General features: G+C 55.3%; 1 protein-coding gene across 1 annotated transcript in view; it reads left to right on the plus strand.

The window, feature by feature from the left end:
• The first annotated feature begins 4,809 nt into the window (after positions 1-4,809).
• Positions 4,810-25,802, plus strand: part of LOC140898859 (uncharacterized) — a 65,487-nt gene continuing 44,494 nt past the window's right edge. Inside the window, exons 1-7 of the mRNA XM_078848966.1 lie at positions 4,810-4,887; positions 8,716-8,796; positions 11,243-11,352; positions 11,859-11,946; positions 17,144-18,358; positions 19,943-20,050; positions 20,602-20,709. Coding sequence (XP_078705092.1) covers positions 8,727-8,796; positions 11,243-11,352; positions 11,859-11,946; positions 17,144-18,358; positions 19,943-20,050; positions 20,602-20,709 — 1,699 coding nt within the window. The 5' untranslated portion in view covers positions 4,810-4,887; positions 8,716-8,726. The remainder of the gene's footprint in view (positions 4,888-8,715; positions 8,797-11,242; positions 11,353-11,858; positions 11,947-17,143; positions 18,359-19,942; positions 20,051-20,601; positions 20,710-25,802) is intronic.

Below are 25,802 nucleotides of genomic sequence, written 5' to 3' on the forward strand. Positions count from 1 at the left end.
TGGGGGGCAGTGGGCACCGCAGGGCAGTGGCAGCTGGGTGGGTTGGAGATGCTCTTCTATGGGGGGCTCTGGGTGCTTTCTGTGGGGATTGGGAGCTGATAAGAGTTCGAGGAGCATGTCACTGGGGTAGCCAGGGGCGTTGGGTCCCCAGGTTTCTTTTTCAAGATGGGGGGTGTCTCAGCCATTGAAGGGATGTGCTGGGAGGTGGCACAGAGGTAGCAAGCCCCAGTTTAGCTCCACTGGCATGTATGTGGCACCAGCCCTGGCAGAAGGTTCCCTTGTGCTAATTCACCCAGGTCTTTCAGGGTAACTGGCTCCTTTTCCCCTTACGCTGCACAATGACCACATGTCGGGTTCAAGGAGCTTTGGGAACCATTTGCTAAGTAGCAGGCTGCCTGTGCCCTCTGAATCCTGTCCTTGTTCCCATCATTTGCCCTGTCCTTCCTCCCCGGGTCCTCCTTAAGTCATGGTGAATGGGAAGTGGAGGGAAGCCCAGGCACTGGTGAGTGAGAGGGGCAGCAGGGCCAGGCAAAGGCCACTGGGAGTCAGGTGGGGCCAGGTGATGGCAAACAGGGGGAAAGGGGGTCAGTGAGACAGTCTTCCTGGTTGCTGCCAGTGTTATGGAAGTGTTTGAGAGCCCCCTGATCTAGAGGGTGATCCAGCCACTGTCGGGGAGAGCTGCAGGACTTTGCTGAATGGTGCCAAGGTGTAGCTGGCCTGGGAGATCTCAGTAGGGATGGGACCTCACGAAGGAAAAGGCCACAGCCCTGCAGGGACCAGCTCTGAGCAACTTGGGCTGAACAGGTGCCTAGGACACCAGCCCAGCCTGTAGCCCTTCTGCAGTGTGCCACCTGCCCCCATTACAGGGCCTGAGACCCAAGAGGAGGATTTCCCAGCCATCCAGTTACTCCACCCTCTCTAGCAGCAAGGGCAGGGCGCCTGGTGGCTAAGGCTCTTGCCTGACATTATAGATTTGTCTCCCCCTTGCAGGCAGATAGCTCTGCTCTCTGCCCCCACCCCTATCTCTCTCAGGAGCCCTCCTGGTGCCCTGTACCTCACCCTGGACACCTGGCATCTCAGAGTCCTGCCATTGCACAACCTCACGAACTTGGCAGCTTGAGGCTGAGCCTCTGAGCGGTTTCCTTAGCCTCTTAGGTCCCCAGTCCTAAGAGCTGCTACCTCTGTGCAGTTGGCAAGGTCAGGTCCCATCTGATGCCTGCGCCAGCCAGGGTCCTGCTTGGGCAGAGAGATGGGATTGGCCTCTCCCGCAGCACATGTGCTTTCTCTTCCACCTTGCAGGGTCCCACAGTCACAACTGCGATCAGAGTCTATGGGGCCTTTGCCATACGGGCTCCTCCCTGGATGTCTGGCTCTGCAACCCGTGCTAAGAGACACATTAACACTGTTTTGAAGGTGTTTGCAGGGCCACTGGCCCTTTATTTACTACCTGCCTCTGCCCCCACCACCTCTTTGTGTACTAGAGGATCCTTGACTCCGGTGGGGATACGTTTGGTTTGTTTGAATTCAACCTGGGGTTTCTTGAATGAGACATTGAATGTTAATCAGATTTTGTTAGTACATCCCCCCTAGTGCTTTTTAAATTTCACCATTGGTACATTAAGAAGTTCCTGCTTGTATTACATTATTTGTAGCATTGGCCAACACATAATTAATAGTGCTATAACCAGAAGCCAGAGTTTAAAGTATAAGCTCAGATAAAATGCTGATAGACATGGCATGAGAAGACAAGACAATCCAACGAGACTGCACCTTCAGACTTAACTGCATTTCCTGCCTGAGAAACTGCCAGCTCTCTGAACTCCTTTCTCCCTTAGATTTTCTTCCTATAGGACCTTACTTACCACTTCTCAGAGTTGGTGAAAGTCAGCTTTTTTGAAGTCCATTTGTCCTTATTCTGCTGCTCTCACTCCGTCCTTTCCTTGGAATCATGAAATCTCTCATTTCCTGATCACATGCACTTAAATTGTCTTCCACCTTCAGATTTACAACCAATTCCTCCCTGTTGGTCAGAGTCAGGTCTAAAATAGCTGTCCCCCTCATTACTTCCTCCACTTTCTGAAACAAAAAGTGATCCTCAGTACATTCCAAGGGCTTACTGGAAATTTTGTGTTTTGCCATATTACTTTTTCAACAGATGTCTGGGTAGTTCAAGACCCGCATCACTACCAGGTCTTGTGTTTTGGATATTTGTTCTAGAATGACTCATCCATCTCCCCTTCCTGATGTGGTGGTCTATAGTAGACTCCCCTTATACCACCCTATTTTCTCCCTTGTATGTGTACCCAGAGACTTTCAGCTGGTCTGCCTCTCACCTGCTCTGGATCTCAGAAGACATGTATATATTCTTGATATATAATGCAACTCCTCCTCCCTTTTTTCCCAGCCTGTCCTTCCTGAACAAGCTATAGCTCTCTATATCAGTATTCCTACATTAAATTTATCCAGTCAAGCCTCTGTGATGCCAATTAAGTCATAATTTAGCTTATGGACTAATGCTTCCAGTTCTTCCTTATTTATTCCATATACTCCTTGCATTTGTGCATAAACATCTAAGATGTTGAACTGATTTCCCCACTGATTTCCCACTTGTTCCTCCGATGACCCTATTCTAATTTTCCATGTCCGACTCCTCCCACACCCAGCATCTAGCCCTCTGTTAAGGTCACCTTTTTATGTTTACCTTTGGGCTTTAGTCACATGCCCCCCTTGAACCTAGTTTAAAACCCTCCTCACTAGGTTGGTGAAAATGCTCCTCCCTGTCTTGGTCAGGTGGGTGGTCCTTCCTTACTCATCAGACCTACTCACTGTGTGTATCAGAGTCAGATCTGCTGACCGGAGTGACAAAAATATTTTCCCTACGGTTTACTCCTTTTAGCAGAGCCCAGGGCTGGGAAAGAAGGAGACGAATTCTGCTATGGCTCGTGCAGCAGCCACCGGACTATTAACTAAGCACAGATCACAGTAATGTTATTGCAGCTGCTGATGTCCAAACCAGAACAAGCCCAGTGTGACTCTCTGACCACAAGGTTGTTTCTCAGGAAAAGTCTTTTTCCTCGTGAAACGAGGTTATTTGAGCCAGTCAGTGAAGCCGCAGAACTGCGCAGCGATCACATCCCATTTCCAACAGGATTTGTTTCAGGGAAATTCCATGGCCTGTTATACAGGAGGCCAAGTCCTTTCTGACCTTGGAGTCTTGGCCATTTTGCAGTTGCATCTGACTCACAGATCCACCAATGTGGTGCTCTCGCACAGCTCTGGAGCAGTCCCCGGGAGGGTCCCCTTCAGTGTGTCAACCCCCTTAGGGGCACACTCTCGCCCCTTGGCTTCATCGCCTCCTGGGACCCAACTTTGGAGCCTTCAGCACCCCTGCTTCACGCCGTGAGCTCCCCTCAGCAAATCCATCTGGATTGGACACCTGGGGGAGACTTCACTCCCAGAAGGAACCATGCACTCCCAACTTCCTTAATCTGGAGTGACTCTCAGACAGTGTTGTACAAACATAAGGGTTTATTAGAAGTCTAGAACACAGCATAGAATGTCCTTAGTTAATAGAGAATGGAAAGTTACAGCAAAGTATATCTGGACCCTCTCTGACCCCCCTCTTGAATCCCAGTCCAGAAAATTCTCTCCCTCTTCTAGCAGCCCAACACTTAACAAACCCACCTGATCCCTCCTTTGTCCTTGTTCCAGGATAAACCTCTTCACCTAGCCCTCCCCATTAGCCTTTTTTTCTCCAGCTGGTCACACCCAGCTGGCTTCCTGTGGAGGAGTCACCCTCCATGGTCATTAGACTCGGTACCAAACATCTGGCCAATTGGAGTGGCCACATTGTCTTTTTTGAGCTCTCCATGGCATGGGCTCCAGGCCCCAGTCAGCCAGGTGTCAGTCACGCCTGTATCTCTGGGTCACTGCGAAGACTAAACAATCTTTTCCCACCACCTAGTTAACCAGGCACCACACAGGGGAAACCAAATCGCACACAAGATTCGTACAAAACATTACAAAAATTTCCCACAGTCACAGATGTTACAGCACTGGCAGAGTTTCCCAAATGCCCAAGGAACAGCGCATACCAAGACAGACAATGCCTATTTTTAAAACCTCCACTCTGGTTAAGGTTTGTGCCTTGGGCCTGTTGGGTACCTTTGGACCCTGGTGTTGGTGGCTGGTTAGATTTGTAAGCTCCTTGGTCCAGGGACTTCATTTTCCTGTGTGTGGAGTTCAGGGCTGAGCTCGGGGCAGCAGGCCCTGAACAAACATGGGCTAGGCCCCTCCCGGGGGGGTTGATTCTTCCTCACTGATGCTGGGTCTATTCCCTGGGCCCTGAGGCAGGAACTGCAGGGGCTGGTGACCCGGCTTTACTCTGTTTTCTATGCAGGGCAGGATCCTACCCCATGGGCCTTGGGGCTCCCTGCAGAGCCCGACAGTCGGTGCCATGGGCCGGACTGGTCCCCGCGCGACGGCCCTGTCCTGGGGGCTGGCGTGGGGTGGGGGTGGCTTGGAAAAGAGAGGAGCCCCCGTAGGGGAGGGTCCGCAGTGCCCCGGCGGCCAGGCTGGGGAGGCGCGCGGGGCTCCGGGCGGGGATGGGGGCGGGGCGGGGCCCGGCCGGCGCCCGGGGCTCCCGGTTTGGGACGCTCCAGCCGCCGCTCCCGGCCCACGGGGCTTCCCGCCGCCTCTTGTAAGTGTCCGCCTCGCGCCGTCGCTAGGCAGCGGCTACACGTGCCCGCCAATGAGAGCGCGGAGGGGCCGCCGCGTTCCACGGTTGCTGCGCGACCCCGGCCGGGGCGCTCCAGAGTCGCTGCGGAGCGGCCGGCCGGTCCCGCCCCGCCGAGCCGTTTGCCCCGGAGCCAGGCCCCTCCCCGGCAGGTGAGTCAGACCCTCCCCCGCTGCAGGGGCTGGATCGGGGGCATCTGGGGCAGGAGCCCGAGCGGGGCCCCCCGCCCGCCCGCACTCCTGGGGGGTGCGCCGCCCTCCCGGGACCCGGAGCCCCTGGGAGCACCCGACCCTGGCACCCGGACCAGGCCCCCTTGGAACATCTCCCCCGCGCTCCGCGATCTCTGAGCTTCTGTCCTGGGCCGGACCCCCTGGGAGCACCCGACCCCGGGACCCGGAGACCCTGCCCTGGACCAGGCTCCCTTGGAACATCTCGCCCCCGCTCCGCGATCTCTGAGCTTCTGTCCTGGGCCGGACTCCCTGGGAGCACCAGACCCCGGGACCCGGAGCCCCTGGGAGCACCCGACCCTGGCACCCGGACCAGGCCCCCTTGGAACATCTCCCCCCCGCTCCGCGATCTCTGAGCTTCTGTCCTGGGCCGGACCCCCTGGGAGCACCAGACCCCGGGACCCGGAGACCCTGGGAGCACCCGACCCTGGCACCCGGACCAGGCCCCCTTGGAACATCTCCCCCGCGCTCCGCGATCTCTGAGCTTCTGTCCTGGGCCGGACCCCCTGGGAGCACCCGACCCCGGGACCCGGAGCCCCTGGGAGCACCCGACCCTGGCACCCGGACCAGGCCCCCTTGGAACATCTCCCCCCCGCTCCGCGATCTCTGAGCTTCTGTCCTGGGCCGGACCCCCTGGGAGCACCCGACCCCGGGACCCGGAGACCCTGCCCTGGACCAGGCTCCCTTGGAACATCTCGCCCCCGCTCCGCGATCTCTGAGCTTCTGTCCTGGGCCGGACCCCCTGGGAGCACCCGACCCCGGGACCCGGAGCCCCTGGGAGCACCCGACCCTGGCACCCGGACCAGGCCCCCTTGGAACATCTCCCCCGCGCTCCGCGATCTCTGAGCTTCTGTCCTGGGCCGGACCCCCTGGGAGCACCCGACCCCGGGACCCGGAGACCCTGCCCTGGACCAGGCTCCCTTGGAACATCTCCCCCGCGCTCCGCGATCTCTGAGCTTCTGTCCTGGGCCGGACCCCCTGGGAGCACCCGACCCCGGGACCCGGAGCCCCTGGGAGCACCCGACCCTGGCACCCGGACCAGGCCCCCTTGGAACATCTCCCCCGCGCTCCGCGATCTCTGAGCTTCTGTCCTGGGCCGGACCCCCTGGGAGCACCCGACCCCGGGACCCGGAGACCCTGCCCTGGACCAGGCCCCCTTGGAACATCTCGCCCCCGCTCCGCGATCTCTGAGCTTCTGTCCTGGGCCGGACCCCCTGGGAGCACCCGACCCCGGGACCCGGAGACCCTGCCCTGGACCAGGCTCCCTTGGAACATCTCGTCCCCGCCCCGTGATCTCTGAGCTTCTGTCCTGGGCCGGACCCCCTGGGAGCATCCACTGTCCTGGGACCTGGGGCCTTGACTGGGCCCCTCAGCTGGGTGCACTCACCCTGGGGAGCCTGGCACCCACATAAGAGTCTGCTGCCCCAGGTGAGATGGGGAGGGGACTGGTCCCAGTATGCAATGCTCCCTTGTTAGCCAAATGACCTTCATTAGCGAGGGCAGCATGAACCTCTGGGCCTCTCTCTAGGGGCCCACTTCTCCCCTGCCAGCCCCCAGCCTGGTGACCCCTCTGCCTGTGTGCAGAAGGGGTGTAACACGCCACTAAATTACACCCCCCTCCCCAACATGCTGAGACACCCACTGAGCACTCTCTTTGCTCTAGGGTAGATGGCACACTGGCTCTCATTCCGTCCCTCTTTCACCACCCGTCCCTGCAGGACGCAGACACCACTTACAGCCACACGAGTGTTCCCAGGTACCTGCTGAGGTGCTGGGGTGGCTCTGGGTTGGGCAAAGCTTGGGTCCCCTGGTTCCATTACTCCCACGGAGGGTTGTGGGTACCACACCACTCCTGCATGCATGTGGTTGGCTGCTGCCCATGATGCCTGCATGCAGATCTGCCTCTGGAATGCTCCTCCATCCCATGCCCAGTGTTTGTGAGGAAAGTATGGGCACTTGGGTTGAGTCTCTTTCAGCGTGCTCACCAGGGGCAGGAGCTCTCACATCGGCCTAGTTCTTAGCAGTTGCAGGATCCCAGCCATATTGCTGGCCAATTGGCCACTCAAGGGTGAATTAGCTTTTAAAGCTGAAGCAGCGCAGGAAACGTGGATTCTCCCTGTGGGAGCAGAAGCAATGGGATAGATGTCTGAACACCTTACGTCAGGAGCAGGGGCTGCCAAGCATAGTCCACAAACAGATCTTTGGTTGTCCTCTCTCGCACATCCTTGGCCTTTTGAGCAGGACTGGGAACTGCTGCGTACGGAGATCTTCAAATGCATTTGCTTTGGAACTGGCCCCTGGGCCAGCCTCTCCCCACGGCTCCTCAGTTAGAACTTGGTGTGTGTGCTGAAGCTGGAATGGTAAAATCCCTCCTCCAGCACTGCATGTTTCTCAAATCCAGCCAAGTGATGAGTTCTGTCACCCTGCTGCCTCCCGCTCCTTGGTATCTCTGCACAGGGGCCTGTTCGGGCAGCATGCCAGAGACACACTATCACCAGGTTCTGCTCCCCTCAACCCTGGGCCACGGTGCCACTGCTGAGTTAGCACCTAGCTCCAGGGACGCTTGAGTCTGGTCGAAGCCTCTGCCATGCTGAGATGCTGGATGAGCTACACTGTCAGGCAGGGCAGGTCTGGGCAGATCTCCCTGCCCAGCCACGTGTGCTCTGGACATACTGATGCTGAGAAGTCTGTTGGCGTTCAGTGAGCGGGAACAGTCTGGGCTGGCGGGGCGGGGGAGAAGCTGGCACTGCGTGTGGAGGCCTCGTTCCCTGCCTAGCAGACAGGTTGGCTGCAGTGTGACCAACTTTCAGGATTTTATCCCCAGTTTCACAATAAGTGTGTTTTCCTTAAAGCCCCAGCTCCTGGAGTCAGGTGATGATGTGAAAATTTCATCTTTAATTTAAAGACGTCAATTTCTTGCCTTTCTGATGTCAGAGAAAAACCTGAAAATGGCCCTAAAAGGCAAATAAAGCACACCATGACTGTTGTAAATCAACATCATAATTTGGGGGGCCGCTACCGGAGCCTCTCCATTAGCTGTTAGTAGTGTCGGGAGCTGTGACACACAAGCGAACAGTTCTGAGACCATCCAGCAGAGGGCAGCGCTGCACAGTCCTAGTCCAGTTTGCTATGACCTGTATGTTCAAAAGAGACATTGATTTTTGGGGCCCAGTATGAGCCACCCCCCAGAGGCATGAGTTCCAGGAAGTGCTGAGCCTGCGCTCAGTGAAACTCCACCCCCCTTTGAGGTGTCTGCAGTTGGGCCCCCAGTCACTGGTTCCTCTTGAGAACTTAAGCCTACATTTGAATGATTTCCTCTGACGCTGCCACATGCTGCCTGTGACCCTTTTCTGGCACCTGTGCCTCCTCCGGTCTTGGGAAAGAGGCAGCTGGAATGTCCTAGGTTGTAGCTGGGCGAGCGGAGCCAATCGCAGCCGTATCCATACAGACAGTCGTGGCTGTCACAGGCACTGAACTCAGGAGCTTCTGACCAAACACACGCATCTAACACAGGAGGTCAGGAGAACTTCTGCAGGTGGGAGTTAGCAGCAGGCTGGCATGTGCCCTCGGTGGCCAATAGAGGGTGACACGCCCACGTGCACAAAGTCCGGTCACTGCAGAGCGTCAGCCTGCCCTCAGCAGTGGCAGGAGTAAGCCATGTGAGCTGCCGCAGGAAGGTCCCCCAAGAGCCACTTGCCCCAGGGCAGCACGGAGGGGAATTGACCCACTTGCTGCTGCGCTTTTGTGTTCCAGGGCCAGGCAGCATGACCGACATGGAGCTGGAAGAGGGCGGAGCCACCCTGGAGCTCGAGGATGAGAATGGCACCAAATCCGGTAAGGGCATGGCCTGCGGGTGGGGATTTACACCTCCCTTGTGCCAGCACAGAGCTCCCACACACCCGGTAGTTGCCGGCCAGGGGCGCTGCCGTGACCAATGGCCTTGCGGGGTGCGGGGGGGGTGCCCGGGGCGTGGACATTTCCAGCTGCAGTTAACTCTGTTTCCTTAAGCGAATTGGGGGATGGTGGAAGGTGCCAGTGTGCAGCCCCAGGGCCTGAAACCCACAGCCCAGCTCAGACACTGCTGAGCGAGCTACCCTCCCAGAGCACCCAGCTGAGAGCAGAGCGCAGCAGGCATATGGCCATGTGCCACAACGATGAGGGGCAGCCGGGGGCACAAAGAAAGGGGTGGGGTTTGGGGTTCATTTGATTGTATTACAGTCAACATCACAAACACATCTCACCTGTCTGCACACACACACACACACACAGAGATATGAACACACATACCCAGAGCTCACCCGCCAGTGCGTGGGCACACGCGCAGAGCTCAATCTCCAAAGGCACAGAAACACAGGGCTAAAATTATACACCTGCAAACACCTGTCTGCAAGTCCCCACCCCCAGGTCTCCCCAAGGGGTTTCACAGGAGGTCACGGCATTTCGGTGGTGACTCCTTACAACATGCCACCCACTGCTGCGTCTCTTTGGCTGCTGTAGTGGGGCAGAGGAGCTGACAGTCTCCGTATCAGCCTGTGAGCAGAGACAGCAAGAAGGCATCTCAGAGCTGAAGCCGCAGGGTACATTGCAGCTCCCATGTCCCAAAGCAATGGCAGGCTGGTGCACAGGGTGGGAGGGAAGGGTGTGTACACACCCACACCCACACCCACAGTCTGGGGCACTGGCGGGAGAGCAGGGTGACTCCTGCCCATTGGCTCAGCACAGCCTTGGGTGTGTTCCACCTGACACCGTATGTCTGAGCTTTAGCCATCAGCCCTCACGCTGCTCTGGGAAGGGGAGCGAAAGCTCTTGTCATCCCCAGGCCCCAGGAGAGGAAGCAGTGGCTATGCAGTGACAGAACTGGGAGTAGAACCCAGGAGTCCTGCTGCTTTTCTCATGCCTTATCACCACAGACCTGTGCATCTCTGCTTCTCCATGGGTTGGTGTGATCCCACCAAATCGCAGCAGAGGGCAACACCCTTCCCAGCAACTTACCGCTGACCTGAGACAGAGAGAGGGAAGCCCAGGGCGGCCTGGTTTCGTGGGCACCGAGGAAAGAATGTGGTGGAAGGGAAGGTCTGTCAGGTTCTGCATATAGTCAGAAATGTTCAAATCTCAAATTAGATTAGATTTCTCTTAGATTTGCTTTCCTAAAACACCAGTTGTGTTGCTCCTAGCCTGATTCTACAGGCACATGTACACACACGCACACAAACACGAACACACATGCGCAGGAAGATGCAGATACACGCTGATCTCTGGTTTGCACTTCTCAGGTTATTAGGAAAGCCTGCCCAAGGAGCTGGAAATGTGGAAGCATCTTGTCAGGGTTCCCTCCCCACTCTGACCTCTGGGGGACAGATGTGGGGACCCACATGAAAGACCCCCTAAGCTTATTTCTACCAGGTTAGGTTAAAAAATTCCCCAAAACACAAATCTCTATTTGTCCTTGGACTGAGGTATGCTGCCACCACCAAGTGATTTAGACAAAGAATCAGGGAAAGGACCACTTGGAGTTCCTATTCCCACAAAATATCCCCCCAAGCCTACACCCCCTTTCCTGGGGAGGCTTGAAAAATAAACAAGGTGAGCACAAACCAGACTCTTGGGTTTGTAGGACACTAAAAACCCAATCAGATTCTTAAAAAACAGAACTTTATTATAAAGGGGGAAAAAAGTAAAAGAATCACCTCTGTAAAATCAGGATGGAAGGTAATTTTACAGGACAATCAGATTCAAAACACAGAGGATTGCCCTCTAGGCAAAACTTAAAAGTTACCAAAACCAGGGATAAACCTCCCTCTAGCACAAGGAAAATTCACAAGCTAAAACAAAAGATAAACTAACGCATTTCCTTGCTTTACTTACAATTTTTGTAATCTAGATGCTTAGTTCAAGTAGGGCTTTGGGAGATGTATTTTCCCTGTCCTGATTCCTCGCTGACCCAGAGAGAATCAACAAAAAGAACAAAGCAAAAAACTTCTCCCACAGATCTGAAAGTATCTTCTCCCCTTATTGGTCCTTTTGGTCAGGTGCCAACCAGGTTACCTGAGCTTCTTAACCCTTTACAGGTAAGGAGGGATTTTATGGTACCCGTAGCCGTATGTTTATGACAAACCTAGACAGAGGCAGCCCTAAAGCTCCCCTGCTCTGGTGGTGGAGGCCATGACATGAGCCTCTCTCTGCAGGACAGGTGGGGATTAAAGCTGCGGGGCTGTAAGGCTTGTCCCTGTCTGGCCTGCTGGGGTATGTGGGTACTGACCAGACGCTGCCACCCCTGCAGATCTGGAGACAGCGGAGCTGCCATCCTGTCCTGAGACTGCAGGCATCCGGGCAAAGGACCATTGTGATTCCCTATTGGACTCCATCGACACTCAGCTCAGCCAGCTGCAGGTGTGTGGGGAGGGGCAGGGGGAAACCCCGAGGAAGGGACAATTGCTGTGGGTCAGAGGAGGCGTCTGAAATGTGGCAGGTCTGGATGATTGGTCTCAGGATTCAGCTTATGCACCAACCACTCAGGCAGCTGGCTGGTGTGGGCCAGTACCTGCCCAGGGCCGGTGGCTCGCGGGGAGTGGTGCCTGCCCAGGGATCCGGCCACCTGGCTGGCATGGGGTGGTGCCTGCCTGGGACACGACCACCTGGCTAGAGTGAGGTGGTGCCTGCCTGGCGACCTGGCCACTTGGCTGGTGTGTGCCCGAGGACCTGATGGCCAGTGTCTCTGTCTGGACACACATCTCCCATCATGAGCCCCAGGTGCAGTCTCTGTCGTGTGGTGGATCTGTGCCAAATGGGTTTGTTTCATGCACATGCACCCCCCTGCTATTCTGGACGCTGCGTAACCAGGAGGGGGCGCGGGTAGCCTGCAGCTGTGCCATTATCTGTTTCTTCTCCTTCTGCAGTGGCAGGGCCCTGGTGCAGGAGTCGCAGGTGGTCACACGAATGGGGACACCTCCCTGGAATGCTCCCCCAACGCCTCCTGGACTGCAGGTGAGTGAGCAAGGGCCAGCATGATTCTGGGAGGGGGAGGACCTAGGCCCACCCAAAACTAAAGACCCGCCCCCTAAAGTGAGGAGCGGGGCCACGAGGCCAGAAAGCAGCAGAGCACTTGGGACAGCAGATGTAAAAATAGGATGGGAGTGAAGGACAAGGGGTCAGAGTCAGGGCAGGCTGAGCGAATGATGGGACGAGCTTGTTCCTGGCGTGCTTTGTGGAAGGGCAAACCGCCCAGTGCAGGGGAAGCTGGCTAGCGAGCAGCTGTTGCTGGGGAAGCCCAGAGGCTCTGTTCAGAGACAGCTCAGAAATACAAACCCCTCCCTCTTGGAGCTGCAGAGTTGGACTGTGCCCATTTCAGGACGGGCTTTCTGGCAAGATTCCCACCGGCCAGAAAGTCCGCGTGTGGACTCTGCCATGCTCTGATACACAGCGTGGGAGTTCTGCTGCAAGCAGCTGGGGTTTCTAGTGAATTAAATCTGAACTCAAATGATGCTCTCAGCTGCGCTGCCCCCCGGCAGTTTAATCCGTTTTCGAATTCTGTTTATTTTGAACTGCCCCCTAATCTTGAATTCTGAGCACGCTGCAAGATTTTGAACTGAAAACACATAACTGCGTCATCAACTTTGTTGGGGGAGGGAGGTCCTGGCAGCCAAGGAGGGGGCCATGGGGTCATGGAAAGTATCAGTGTGGGAGGCGGTTGGGGATTTTATGATTGTTGCATCAGACAGCTGATTTTGCTAAAACAATCAACAGTGAAATAGTTAATGAAATGATCATTTAAATGGGCATCAACTTCAGAGTTAGTACCCCTTCCACGTGATGAACTAGGGCAGTTCACGCTTCCTGGTGCTCTTGTGTCAGGCTCTCTGCAGACTCAGGCAGGCTCAGTTGCACCTGTCACACTTGGTTCATGTTTGGAAGGTTTTCCTGGCAATCAGAACTTATGTTTTAAATGAAAGCTTCCCTGCTGGAGCCCAGTTCTACAGCAAGGCGAGGCCCTGCCAAATAGCTGTGGGCTTGTATGGGAAATAAAGTCTCAATAATATTGGGCTAAATAATTCTCTGATCCGCTTCTTGATAGGTCTCATTTGCTCCCTGCCTGATGTCACAGTCCTCTGCTTGTGACATCACAGCGATGGCCAGAGCAGCCAGTCTCCGCTCAGCCCCACTCCAGGAGGAGTACGTCTGCAGGGGAGGGGTCACTGGGCTGCTCGGAGGAGGAGGAGCAAGGAAGGATGTGTGTTGCAGTTCACACTCTGCAGGTCTGTGTTGCTGCAGACACGCAGATCAAGGGCTCGGCTGAGGGCACGGGTCCCAGGCAGAGCTGGGTGAACTGGTGTAACTGCAGTGAAGCCAACAGAAGTTCGAATTTGGCCCATGAACAGCATGGTGCTTGGCAGGGATGCCGCTTGGCCCCTTCATCCCTGTGTTGTTTCAGGAGGCGAGGGGAGGGAAGTGGCAGCTGGGAAGGGAGGCGGGCGGGGTGCTGCAGCAGTGTGTTTGGGATGGAGCGTGTGTGAGTGGGGCAGACAGAACAAGGGTGAGGACCTGGTGGGGGAGCAAAGAGGGGTGGTCACTGAGCAGGGGGTCACTGTTGGCGGTAGGGGGAGCCATGCGACGCCATGTGATGGGGGCAGCAGAACCATCTGAGGCTGTTCTGGGAGCACTGCAAGGCTTTGTCCTTTAACAGGTGTCAAAGTGGAACTAAGGGGTTAACTGAGGGCGGATCTTTGAAGCGAATAACCAATTGCAGGAATCGCTTGTGGAGAAAGTGATCAGGAACAGTCGGCATGGATTCACCACGGGCAAGTCATGCCTGACTAATCTAATTGCCTTCTAAGACGAGATAACTGGCTCTGTGGATGAGGGGAAAGCAGTGGACGTGCTGCTCCTTGACTTTAGCAACGCTTTTGACACGGTCTCCCACAGTATTTTTGTCAGCAAGTTAAGGAAGTATGGGCTGGATGAATGCACTATAAGGTGGGTAGAAAGCTGGCTAGATTGTCGGGCTCAACGGGTAGTGATCAATGGCTCCATGTCTAGTTGGCAGCCGGTATCAAGTGGAGTGCCCCAAGGGTCGGTCCTGGGGCTGGTTTTGTTCAATATCTTCATAAATGATCTGGAGGATGGTGTGGATTGCGCCCTCAGCAAGTTTGCGGATGACACTAAACTGGGAGGAGTGGTAGATACGCTGGAGGGTAGGGATAGGATATAGAGGGACCTAGACAAATTGGAGGATTGGGCCAAAAGAAATCTGATGAGGTTCAACAAGGACAAATGCAGAGTCCTGCACTTAGGACGGAAGAATCCAATGCGCCGCTGCAGACTAGGGACCGAATGGCTCAGCAGCAGTTCTGCAGAAAAGGACCTAGGGGTTACAGTGGACGAGAAGTTGGATATGAGTCAACAGTGTGCCCTTGTTGCCAAGAAGGCCAATGGCATTGGTATATATAAGAAGGCCATGGTATATGTAGGGGCATTGCCAGCAGATCGAGGGACGTGATCGTTCCCCTCTATTCAACATTGGTGAGGCCTCATCTGGAGTACTGTGTCCAGTTTTGGGCCCCACACTACAAGAAGGATGTGGAAAAATTGGAAAGAGTCCAGCTGAGGGCAACAAAAATGATTAGGGGACTGGAACACATGAGTTATGAGGAGAGGCTGAGGGAACTGGGGATGTTTAGTCTACGGAAGAGAAGAATGAGGGGGGATTTGATAGCTGCTTTCAACTACCTGAAAGGGGGTTCCAAAGAGGATGGCTCTAGACTGTTCTCAATGGTAGCAGATGACAGAACGAGGAGTAATGGTCTCAAGTTGCAGTGGGGGAGGTTTAGGTTGGATATTAGGAAAAACTTTTTCACTAGGAGGGTGGTGAAGCACTGGAATGCGTTACCTAGGGAGGTGGTAGAATCTCCTTCCTTAGAGGTTTTTAAGGTCAGGCTTGACAAAGCCCTGGCTGGGATGATTTAGTTGGGGATTGGTCCTGCTTCGAGCCGGGGGTGGGACTAGAACCTCCCGAGGTCCCTTCCAACCTGATATTCTGTGATTCTATGAAAGGTGCAACAGAATTGGTTGCAATACAAGCTTGCTATTCCTAGGCCGGGATTGGCCGAAATAACCTTTGTGACATGCTGATTGGACGGGAGGCTCAGGGTGCAATGGTTCCTGCACAGGCTATGAAATCTGAGCAGTTATAGGGGCCCAGTGGCAAACCCTGGGCCTTGATCTGCCCCCCATAGCGAGCCCTTCCCTATGGGGACAGGCCCTGGCGGGGGAGGAGCTTGTGTTATAAGAACATAAGAACGGCTATAGTGGGTGAGGCCAAAGGTCCACCCAGCCCAGTGTCCTGTCCTCTGACCGTGGCCAATGGCAGGTGCCCCAAAGGGAATGAACAGACAGGTGATCATCAAGTGATCCATGCCCTGTCGCCCATTCCCAGCTTCTGGCAAACAGAGGCTCGGGACACCATCCCTGCCCATCCTGGCTAATAGGTCCATCAATGGCTATCTTCCATGAATCTATCTAGCTCCCTTTTGAACTCCATTATAGTATCGGCCTTCACAACACCCCCTGGCAAGGAGTTCCAGAGGTTGACAGTGTGTCGCGTGAAAAAATACTTTCTTGTGTTTGTTTTAAACCTGCTACCTCTTAATTTCACCTGGTGTCCCCTTGTTCTTGTTTTATGAGAAGGAGTAAATAACACTTCCTTGTTTACATTCTCTACACCACTCATGATTTTATAGACCTCTGTCATATCCCCCCTTAGTCGTCTCTTTTCCAAGCTGAAAAGTCCCAGTCTTATTAATCTTGCCTCATACGGAAGCTGTTCCATACCCCTAATCATTTTTGTTGCCCTTTTCTGAACATTTTCCAATTCCAGTATATCTTTTTTGAGATGGGGAGACCACATCTGCGTGCGGTATTCAAGGTGTGGGTGCACCATGGATTTATACAGAGGCAATCTGATATTTTCTGTCTTATCTATGTTACCAGATAGTGACCCCTAAAGGTGACTGAGTGATGTTGACGGTCCCTGGAGGGAGACTCCACCATTCCAAGGAGGTCTCCAAGATGGCGGCCACACTGCTGGGATGCATGCGGTGGTGGGAGGGGGGATTTGGGCTGACATGCTGGCACTCAGCACTGGAGGCAACCAAAGCCAGAGGCTGCTTTCCCACATGCCAGCCTAAGGCACCCATCTTCCCCAGCCCCTTCGCTTAATACCTGTCCCACGTGTGCAAGAAACACTCCACAAAGGAGCAGGGAAACCATGGGTGGCCAACAGCAAGTGGTTCCACTTAGAAGGTGTAGTCTGGCACCCAGACACTGCGGTGATGGGCTTTCATGAGTGGGTGACTGCGACACTTCTAGAAAGGAACAAGAAAAAGCCCCAGGGGGGAGGGATTTTATGGTTTGCCTCCTGTCAGAACAGAATCTTCACCAAATAAGCTTTAAAATGGCAAAGAGGAGCATACGTATAGCCAGATTGGGTCAGAGCAAAGGTCCATGTTGACCAGCATTCTGTCTCTGAGGGTGCCCAGTGCCAGCCACTTCAGAGGGAAGTGTGCGAACCCTGCAGTGGGCAGGTACAGTCCCATAAATACCTGCAGAGAGAAGGCAGGTGATGGAGGCAGCATGGCCCAATGGGTAGGACATGGCGGGAGACTCTGGAGACCTGGGTTCTGTTCCTGCCTCTGGCTTCCTGTGTGTTGTCGAGCAATCAACTACCTCTCTGCCCCTCAGTGTCCCCCATCTGTTCAATGGGGCTAGTGGTCCTGACCCTCCTGGGTAAAGCAGGGAGAGATCTGCAGATGAAAAGAGCAGACTGTCCTGTCTTCTCACAGTAGTGAGCTTGGACGCCTTTGCAGAGGAAGAAACCGGCTTGTTGTTAGTATGATATTTACAAATCAGTTCCGCCTTCATTTAGCTTTCAGGACCAAGTTCAGAGTTGGGTGGATTTTCCCCCCTGCAAGATCAGACATTGTTAGCAGCTCCTCGGGCAGAACAGAGCGGACAAGGCAGGAACTCGGCTGCCCCGTATGGAGTGCTAGCTCTGAGCCTCCCGGCTGGAAGGCCCCTGCTCTGTTTCCCATTGAGATGTGCAGGCCTGAGAAAGTGAGGGTGCTCGCCAGTGTAATGGTGGTTTATGGAGGGACTCACAGCTCTTTGTTTACTTCCCTCCCCTGTGCAGAGATGGAAGGATGCTGTGCGAACCAGGACGGCACCTCCTGGGGCGAAGCCGGCCCCTCTCGGAAGGAGGAGTATGGCTGGAGGCTGCTGCATCTCCTTGGCTCTGAGCAAGCCCCAGAGAATCTGGGGGACCAGAGCGACTCGAATTCCGTCTGCACGGAGGACTTTGCTGCCAGGTTTAGGGACGGCATGGTCGACCCCCTGGTGAATTCCGATGGGGAAGAGGATGTGCCAGCTGGAGACTCTGCTGAGGAAGGGAGCGTCCCGGGAGTCAAAGCCAGGAGCACTGGTCTCTCCCCCGCCACGGAGACGTGTGTGGCAGAGGGGCGAGAAGGGGACTTACCCCTGGCTTTGTCCAGCAGCGTGGAAGGGCCCCAGTCCCTGAACTCTAGGACCAGGAGAGAGAGCCTGGAGTCTCTGGGGGGCAGGATATCCAGGCTGAGCCAGCTCAACACTATGGACACCCCAAGCAGCACGGACACGGGGAAAGCCAGCTCCACGGGAAGCCGGGCTCCTGGACTAGCCCCGTCTGAACGGGTGGAGACCTCGGAGGAAAGCATTCCCTGGCCCCTGGAGGGCTCTTCCAGATGGATCCAGGACTCCTGGGAAAACTCCCTACCTTTCAGCAGCCCCTTGCTTGTGGAGGAGCTGGGCCCCAGCCAGCCACTCAGAGCTCTGGGTGCCAGGGCCAGCGGCACGAGAGCCTGGGCCAGAGAGTCCCAGCCTGTGAGGACAGCTCCGAGTCCGTCCGGGAGGAGACAATCTGAGCATGGGCACGTCTGGTCCCACAGCCCCTCTCACTCTGCACCCACAGCGGCCCGCGGCAGCCATTCACTGGCCTCCAGAGGGGAGAAGAGCCCCCGGCTAATAGCATCCCCCTGCCCCGACCAAGGGCTGCCCCTGGAGAAACTGGCACATCAAGGCTCAGCTTTGCAAGGGTTTGGTGCCACAACACAGCTGGCTAGTAGCCCTGAAAGCGTCCAGACATCCCTAGCTATGGTTAGCGATGGCTGCGTGGTGACGCAGGGTGGGGTTGGTCCAGGAGATCCCAAGCGGGAAGCCCCAGAGCTGCTGCAACAGGGGTCGGTGATTCCCCGGGGACCGTCTGGAAGGGGCGTCACTCGTGCTGCGGCTAGCGGAGGCGGGGAGGGAATCTGGCGGAGCTGTGAGCTGCAGTCTGGCCCAGCGGAGAGGGGAGCTCGCGGCCTGACACTGTGTAAGTCTGGAGCACAGGGCTGAAAGTGCCGTGGAGTCGGCTGGACTCTGCAGGAGTCTGGCTGGCTCCAGAACTAGGGCTGGCTCGTCCCTCTGCCCTGTCACCATGGAACTGAGTACGTGGGGAGAAAACGTTCATCGCTGAGCTAGGGAGGAGGGCGTCAGCATGGATGGGAAGCACTGGATCAGCACATGGGGGAGCAGTGACAGTACGTGGGGGGGACGCTGTGACAGCACAGTGGGGGCTGCATTGGCCATTGGGGTGAGATGATGGAGGCTCTTGTGGACTCTTCCTGGCTCATAAGGGGTCTGACAAACTCCACGGGGAGTGCCGCATTCCCAGTGATCACAGACATCCTTGCAAGCTCAGCAAAGCCCCATGGGACCTGGCCAGTCCGTCAAAGGGGATGGGCAGGTCCCGGTCACGTCCCCACCCCGTGGGGCACTAGCAGGGAAAGGTGCTTGGGGCTGCCCTCCCTTGGGCAGGGACACACATGCATTTCTGCCATGCTGCGAATGAAACAGACACAACCAGTTGTTCCTGTCCCCCGCCTTCCACCAGTGCTCCCAGTGCCCGGAGCAGCGCTGGCTGGTTGCCTGTCCTTGCTTGGCAGCGGGGGAGCTGGGGGGCAGGGCCTGGGGAGTGGCTGGGAAGATAAGGCTGTGGCAACACAGGGCTGGGGTTCCCGCGTGACAGCAGGGACGGGACTGGCAGTGTGGAGTGACACTGCAGCAGCATGGGAGCGGATCAGGGGCGTGGTGGAAGACAGGGAGAGCCTGGGGCTGGGTTACTCGCGTGCTGTGCAGCTGGGGGTGAGACGCCGCCCCGCCTGGAGCACCTGCCGTGCTTTGCCAGAGGATGCTGCAGCGTGGCTGGCCAAGGGCATGTCCCGGTCCCGTGCCCACCAAAGGGGGTGTTAGCAGGGGATTGGCCTGTGCTCAGGGCAGTGCAGGGAAAGTGACTGTGATTGGCCCCTGCACTGCAGGGCAAGGGGGACCCCCTGCTCCTCTCTCAGTGGGGCTCGGTGATGTAATGCTGGGGCACGGCCTGAAGCTCTGAGCAAAGGGAGTGGTTGGGGGCTGGGCAGGGCCCCATGGATTCCAGGAGCGGGGAGGAAAGGTCAGTTCCTTGGGGCAGGAAGCTGAAGGATTCTGGGGTGGGCAGGTAGCTGGAAGGGGGTGACAGATGGGGCCCCACAATGTGGTGGTCCAGGCACCCTGTCTGTGGGTGCTGGGGGGAGGTGTTCCCAGCTGGTGAGGAGGGAGCTGGGGCACCATGAGGGGAAGGACTGGGCTCCTAGAGCCGCCCCTGCTTTCCTGGTTACCCCCACCCCGACTCCCATGGAATCTCCCTGCTCAGTGCTGCGTGGGGGGGGAGCAGGGGAAGCCCCCAGCCCCTCCCCCAGTCATTGCTGAGGGGAGAGTTCCGCCTGGCCCCCAATTTGCCTGGCCGTTCAGCCTGGTGCCCCAGGGGGCCCTGTGCTACCAGCAGCTCTGTCCTGCAGCCACACGGCCCATGATGCAGGAGTGCATGTGTCTTCCAGGAGCCCCTGGCTACTGGCTCCCGTTCTCACCCTCTCTGTAGGTCCTAACCCCGGGGCAGGCGTCTCCGAGAGTCGAGAGATGCAGAGCAGCCTGAACCCAGCTCGGGACGAGGGCTTTCCGGGGCCCTGCAACTACAAGCACGTGGCTGGTAAGAGGAGCGGCCGGCTGGCTGCCGCTTCGTGGGGAAAGCGCTGCGTCCTGCCCAATGTCCTCTCTAATTGTTAACCGGCCGTGTGCGCAAAACATTTCTTCTGTGCAAACTGTTGTGCTTCTGTGCAAATTTTTGTGCGCGTGGTGTTTCGCCGTGTGCGCGGGGTTTAGGATCTGTGTGTGCACGCGCACAGCTTAGAGGGAGCAGTGGTCCTGCCCCCAATCCTGGGCCTGTGCCTGCCTGGGATCTGTGCCCTCCCATTGATCTGCTCCTCTCCTGGAAAATGGGTGATCCTGTCCCGGCCTCACCTGCTGGTCCCCCACCCTGGGAGATGCCTGCCCTCCTTGTCACTGCAGGGAGGGTGGAACAAATGCAGGATCTGGGGGAGGACAGAGCCTCTGGGTTTGTGCCGTGACTGGGGCTGGGAGAGCAGAGGAGTCACCCCTGGTCACAGGTTCAGTTGGGCGAGAGGGTGGCGGGGAAACCCCCCTCACTCTGGGGTCAGCTGGGTTTGGCATCTCTCCCATCCTCCACTCATCCTCTTTCAGGCGTCCCCATCACCAGTTTCAACACCATCACCATCGGCAGTGACCTGGACTCAGTGAGGATGGAGACAGTCCAGGTTCACCTCTGCAAGGCCATCGGCTGCCAGAAAGGTATGGTCTGGGGCTCAGCCAGATGGCCATTCCCCAGGGAGCTCATCAGTGCCCTCAGTGAATCCCCCTTGTGTCTCCTCCTCCAGACCAGCCTCTCTCTGCCCCCTGGCCCTGCTCTCGCTGTCGCAGGGCGATGGAGCTGCACTGGGGGCGTGGGGATGGAGCTGCCCCTTGCAGCTGTGCGGGCCCCGCTCTCTCTTGTTCCCGTCCCAGCCCACAGGTGACTGTGCCTTCTCTGCTCTCTGTGTGGAATGCACCCCAGACCCTCCAGCGCATTCACACCTTGTGCTGGGATCCCAGCCACTGCCCCCCCGACCCCTCCAGCCCTGCTGCATTAGCCACATACTGTTAGGGGCGATTGCCTTAGCAGGGTGGCTCAGACTCAAAGTCCAGGCTGGCTCCCTGCTCCCCACAGCTCCTCCTGCTGGCTCTCGGGTGCACTTGCTGTCCCAGGAGCTAGTCTACTATTGCTGTGGAGACACAATGCTTCTCTTCTCCAAACAGCTCCTGGCCGCAGCACTAAGGGGCCCTGCTACCCACGGAGAGACTCTTTGGGGTAAGTGCTGATGAGAGTCCACCAGCTCGGCCCCTGGTGCAACGCCAAGCAGCGATGGTCCTGTGGAGACTCACGCCCAGGGCTCCCATTATCTGTGGCACTGCAACCTGCCACAGCGCCATACCAAATCCTGCAGTCAAGAACACAGGAACGGCCGCTCTGCTCAGATCAGTAATCCAGCTAGCCCAGTGCCTGGCCCTGACAGTGGCCAGTGCCATATGCTTCTGGCAGTCAGCGGTTCAGGGCCATAGGGTTGCAGGATGGGCAGGGATGCAACCCTATGAACTCCGTGAACTGATCTAGTTCTTTTCTGAACCCTGTTCTAGTCTTGGCCTTCACAACATCCTCTGTCAAAGAGTTCCACAGGTTGACTGTGCGTTGTGTTTAAGAAATACTTCCTTTTGTTTGTTTTAAACCTGCTGCCCATTAATTTTATTGGGTTACTTCTGGTTCTTGTGTTATGTGAAGGAGTAAATGACACTTCCTGATTTACTTTCTCTGTACCACTCCTGGCTTTATAGACCTCTAGCATATCCCCCCTTAGTTGTCTCTTTTCTAAGATGAACAGTCCCAGTCTTATTAATCTCTCCTCGTATGGAAGCTGTTCCACCCCCCTTAATCATTTGTGTGGCCCTTCTCTGTACCTTTTCCAATTCTAATATAACTTTTCTGTGATGGGGCGACCAGAACTGCGCACATTCATGGTGAGGGCATCCCATGGATTTATATAGAGGCAATAAGATATTTTCCATTTTATTATCTATCCCTTTCCTAATGATTCCCAATATTCTGTTCACTTTTTTGATGGCTGCTGCACACTGAGTGGATGTTTTCAGAGAACTCTCCACAATGACGCCAAGATCTTTCTCGAGTGGTAACGGCTAATTTAGACCCCATCATTTTATATGTATAGTTGGGATTATACTTTCCAATGTGCATTGCTTTGCATTTATCAACATTGAATTTCATCTGCCGTTTCTTGCCCAGTCACCCAGATTTGTGAGATCCCTTTGTAACTCGTCTGCTTTGGACTTAACTATCTTGAGTCATTTTGCCACCTCGCTGTTCACCCCTTTTCCACATGATTTATCCGGCATGTCTCTGCTCATCCTGCCCTCCGGCAGTGGCAATGTGACCGCGTTGCAGCAGGATGATGTGGTGATTAGCGCAGGGGGGTTTGGAAACCAGGATTCTGTCTTAGGCTCCGCTGCACCCTGCAGTAAGTATCTTGCATTTTTGGGTTGTTTTTTTAAAAAGCCACAACCTGCTCTGAGCAGACCAGGGTGGCTCGGCTGCTCCAGGGAGCCACCGGCTGAGATGTGAATTCTGAAATGATCAAGAGCTGCTGACACAAGGCTGGATGGGACTACATCCAGGTCCCCCAGCTAATGCAGTGTCATTCCACTGGCTCATGCAGAGTGGGTTCCCCCAGCTTTCAGGCCTAGTCCCCTCCAGTCCTGCATCAGCATCTCTTGGCCATTTTGACAGTCCTCCTGCAGGGTGCGGTACTCCCAGGTGGGGCACTCTCCCTTGCATTGATCCTTAGTCGAGGCACAGGGCACTGGTACCTCCACTTGACTTTGGAACTTTCCTCTTGACCTGGGAGCACGGAGCCTGCCAACTCCAGGCACTTGGAGGCCGGGTACGAAGAAGGCTGTGAGCCGGGCCACCTGCTTCGAGCCAGCAGCCTTATAAAAAGGCAGCCAGTTGCAAACCGAGTGAGCAGTGAACAGAGGACAGGCAAACAGAGGGAGTTTGCCGGGGAGTTTGCACAGAGTGTTTTTGCCTTTCCGGCTCCAGTGAGCAGTACATACAACATCTGAGGAGCCTCTTAAAAGGAAGACATGGCTAGTGAGCGATCAGCTGCTGTGACCTGCTCAGAATGTGCCATGTTTGTCTTTCTCCCAGAGGACAGAAGTGATTTTGTCTGTATGAAGTGCAAGCTGGTCTACATATTGGAAGAGAAGGTTAGAGGACTAGAGAACCAAGTATCATCCCTGCGTTGCATCAGAGAAAATGAATAGAAGTCAGTGTTTGGTTCTGGAAGCAAAACATGCTGAAGAATCAGAGAGTGCAGAGCAGAGCAGGGAAGAATATTGGCAGCATGTGACCTCGAGAGGAAGAAAGAGGAGAACCTATGTACCGCCAATGCAGAGAGAGGTGCACAACCATTTTCAGGCTCTCTGCACAGGTACTATGGCGCAGAAGGGTTTGGAAGAGCCCTCTGAGGGAAAGTATCAGAAGGAGACCCCATCGGCCAGAAGGCATGGGATTAATTGTCCTAGGAACGGGGGTTCCATGACCACCACTCCCAAGAGGAGGAGACGGGTGGTGGTGGTCGGAACTCCCTCCTAAGGGGGACGGAGTCATCCATCTGCCAACCAGACCGGGAGACTCGAGAAGTGTGCTGCTTGCCTGGAGCTAGAATCCAGGAAGTGACGGACTGTTTGCCAAGACTGATCAAGCCCTCGGATCGCTACCCCTTCCTCCTTCCCCAATGGGCACCAATGATACGGCCAAGAATGACCTTGAGCAGATCACTGCGGACTACGTGGCTCTGGGAAAAAGGATAAAGGAGTTTGAGGTGCAAGTTGTGTTCTCGTCCATCCTCCCTGTTGAAGGAAAAGGCCCAGGTAGAGACCTTTGAATTGTGGAGGTGAATGTGTGGTTATGCATGTGGTGTTGGAGAGAGGGCTTTGGATTCTTCGACCATGGGATGTTGGTCCGGGAAGAAGGATTGCAAGGCAGAGACGGGCTCCACCTAACAAAGAGAGAGAAGAGCATCTTCGCAGGCAGGCTTGCTAACCTAGTGAGCAGGGCTTTAAACTAGGTTTGCCGGGGGATGGTGACCTAAGCCCAGAGGTAAGTGCGGGAGTGGGATACCAGGAGGAAACACAAGGAGGAGGGTACAAGATGAGAAGCCTCCTGTTTCATACTGAGAAAGTAAGGCAATCGGCTAGTTATCTTAGGTGCATGTACACGAATGCAAGAAGCCTGGGAAACAAGCAGGAAGAATTGGAAGTCCTGGCTCAGTCAAGGAACTGTGACGTGATTGGAATAACAGAGACTCAGTGGGGTAACCTGCATGACTTGAGCACTGTCGTGGATGGGTATAAACTGTCCAGGAATGACAGGCAGGGGAGGAAAGGTGGAGGAGCTGCATTGTCTGTAAGGGAGCAGTATGACTGCTCAGAGCTCCAGTCTGAAACAGGAGAAAAGCCTGTTGAGAGTCTTTGGGTTAAGTATAGAGGCGACAGCAACAAGGGTGATGTCGTGGTGGGCGTGTGCTTTTGACCACCGGATCAGAACGAGGAGGTAGACAAGGCTTTCTTCGGACAACTAACTGAAGTTTTCAGATCACAGGCCCTGGTTCTCATGGGGGACTTCAATCACTCTGACATCTGCTGGGAGAGCAATACAACGGTGCACAGACAATCCAGGAAGTTTTTGGATAGTGATGGGGACAACTTCCTGGTACAGGTGCTGGTGGAACCGACTAGGGGCCGTTCTCCTCTTGACCCGCTGCTTCCAAACAGGGAAGAATTAGTAGGGGAAGTAGAAGTGGGTGGCAACCTAGGCAGCAGTGACCATGAGATGGTTGAGTTCAGGATCCTCACAAAACGAAGAAAGGAGAGTAGCAAAACATGGACCCTGGACTTCAGAAAAGCAGACTTTGACTCCCTTAGGGGACTGATGGGCAGGATCCCCTGAGAAGCTAATATGAGGGGGCAAGGAGTCCAGGAGAGCTGGCTGTATTTTAAAGAAGCCTTATGGAGGGCACAGGAACAAACCATCCCGAAGTGCAAAAAGAATAGCAAATATGGCAGGCGACCAGCCTGGCTTAACAGTGAAATCTTCAGTGAGCTTAAACTCAAAAAGGAAGCTTACAAGAAGTGGAAATTTGGACAGATGACTAGGGAGGAGTATAAACATATTGCTAGAGCATGCAGGGGTGTAATCAGGAAGGCCAAGGCACAATTGGAGTTGCAGCTAGCAAGGGATGTGAAGGGTAACAAGAGTTTCTACAGGTATGTTAGCAACAAGAAGAAGTGTGGGACCCTTACTGAATGGGGGAGGCAACATAGTGACAGATGATGTGGAAAAAGCTGCAACAATTAGGAGTTCTTGTGCCACCTTAGAGACTAACAAATTTATTTGGACATCAGCTTTTGTGGGCTAGAACCCACTTCATCAGATGCAGGGAGTGGAAAATACAGGAGCAGGTACAAATACATGAAAAGATGGGAGTTGTCTTACCAAGTTTGAGGTCAGTCTAACGAGACAATTCAATTAACAGTAGGATACCAAGGGAGGAATAATAATTTTTGTAGTGGTAATGAGAATGGCCCATTTCAAATGTTGACAAGAAGGTGTGAGTAACAGTAGGGGGAAATTAGTATGGGGGAAATGAGGTTTAGGTTTTGTAATTGAAGTACTCGATGCTTTTTTTGCTTCAGTCTTCACAGACAAGGGCAGCTCCCAGACTGCTGCACTGGGCAACACAGTATGGGGAGGAGGTGAGCAGCCCTCAGTGGTG

The sequence above is a fragment of the Lepidochelys kempii genome, chromosome 15 (assembly GCF_965140285.1).
Source record: "Lepidochelys kempii isolate rLepKem1 chromosome 15, rLepKem1.hap1, whole genome shotgun sequence".
In the NCBI taxonomy this organism is placed as follows: domain Eukaryota; kingdom Metazoa; phylum Chordata; order Testudines; family Cheloniidae; genus Lepidochelys; species Lepidochelys kempii.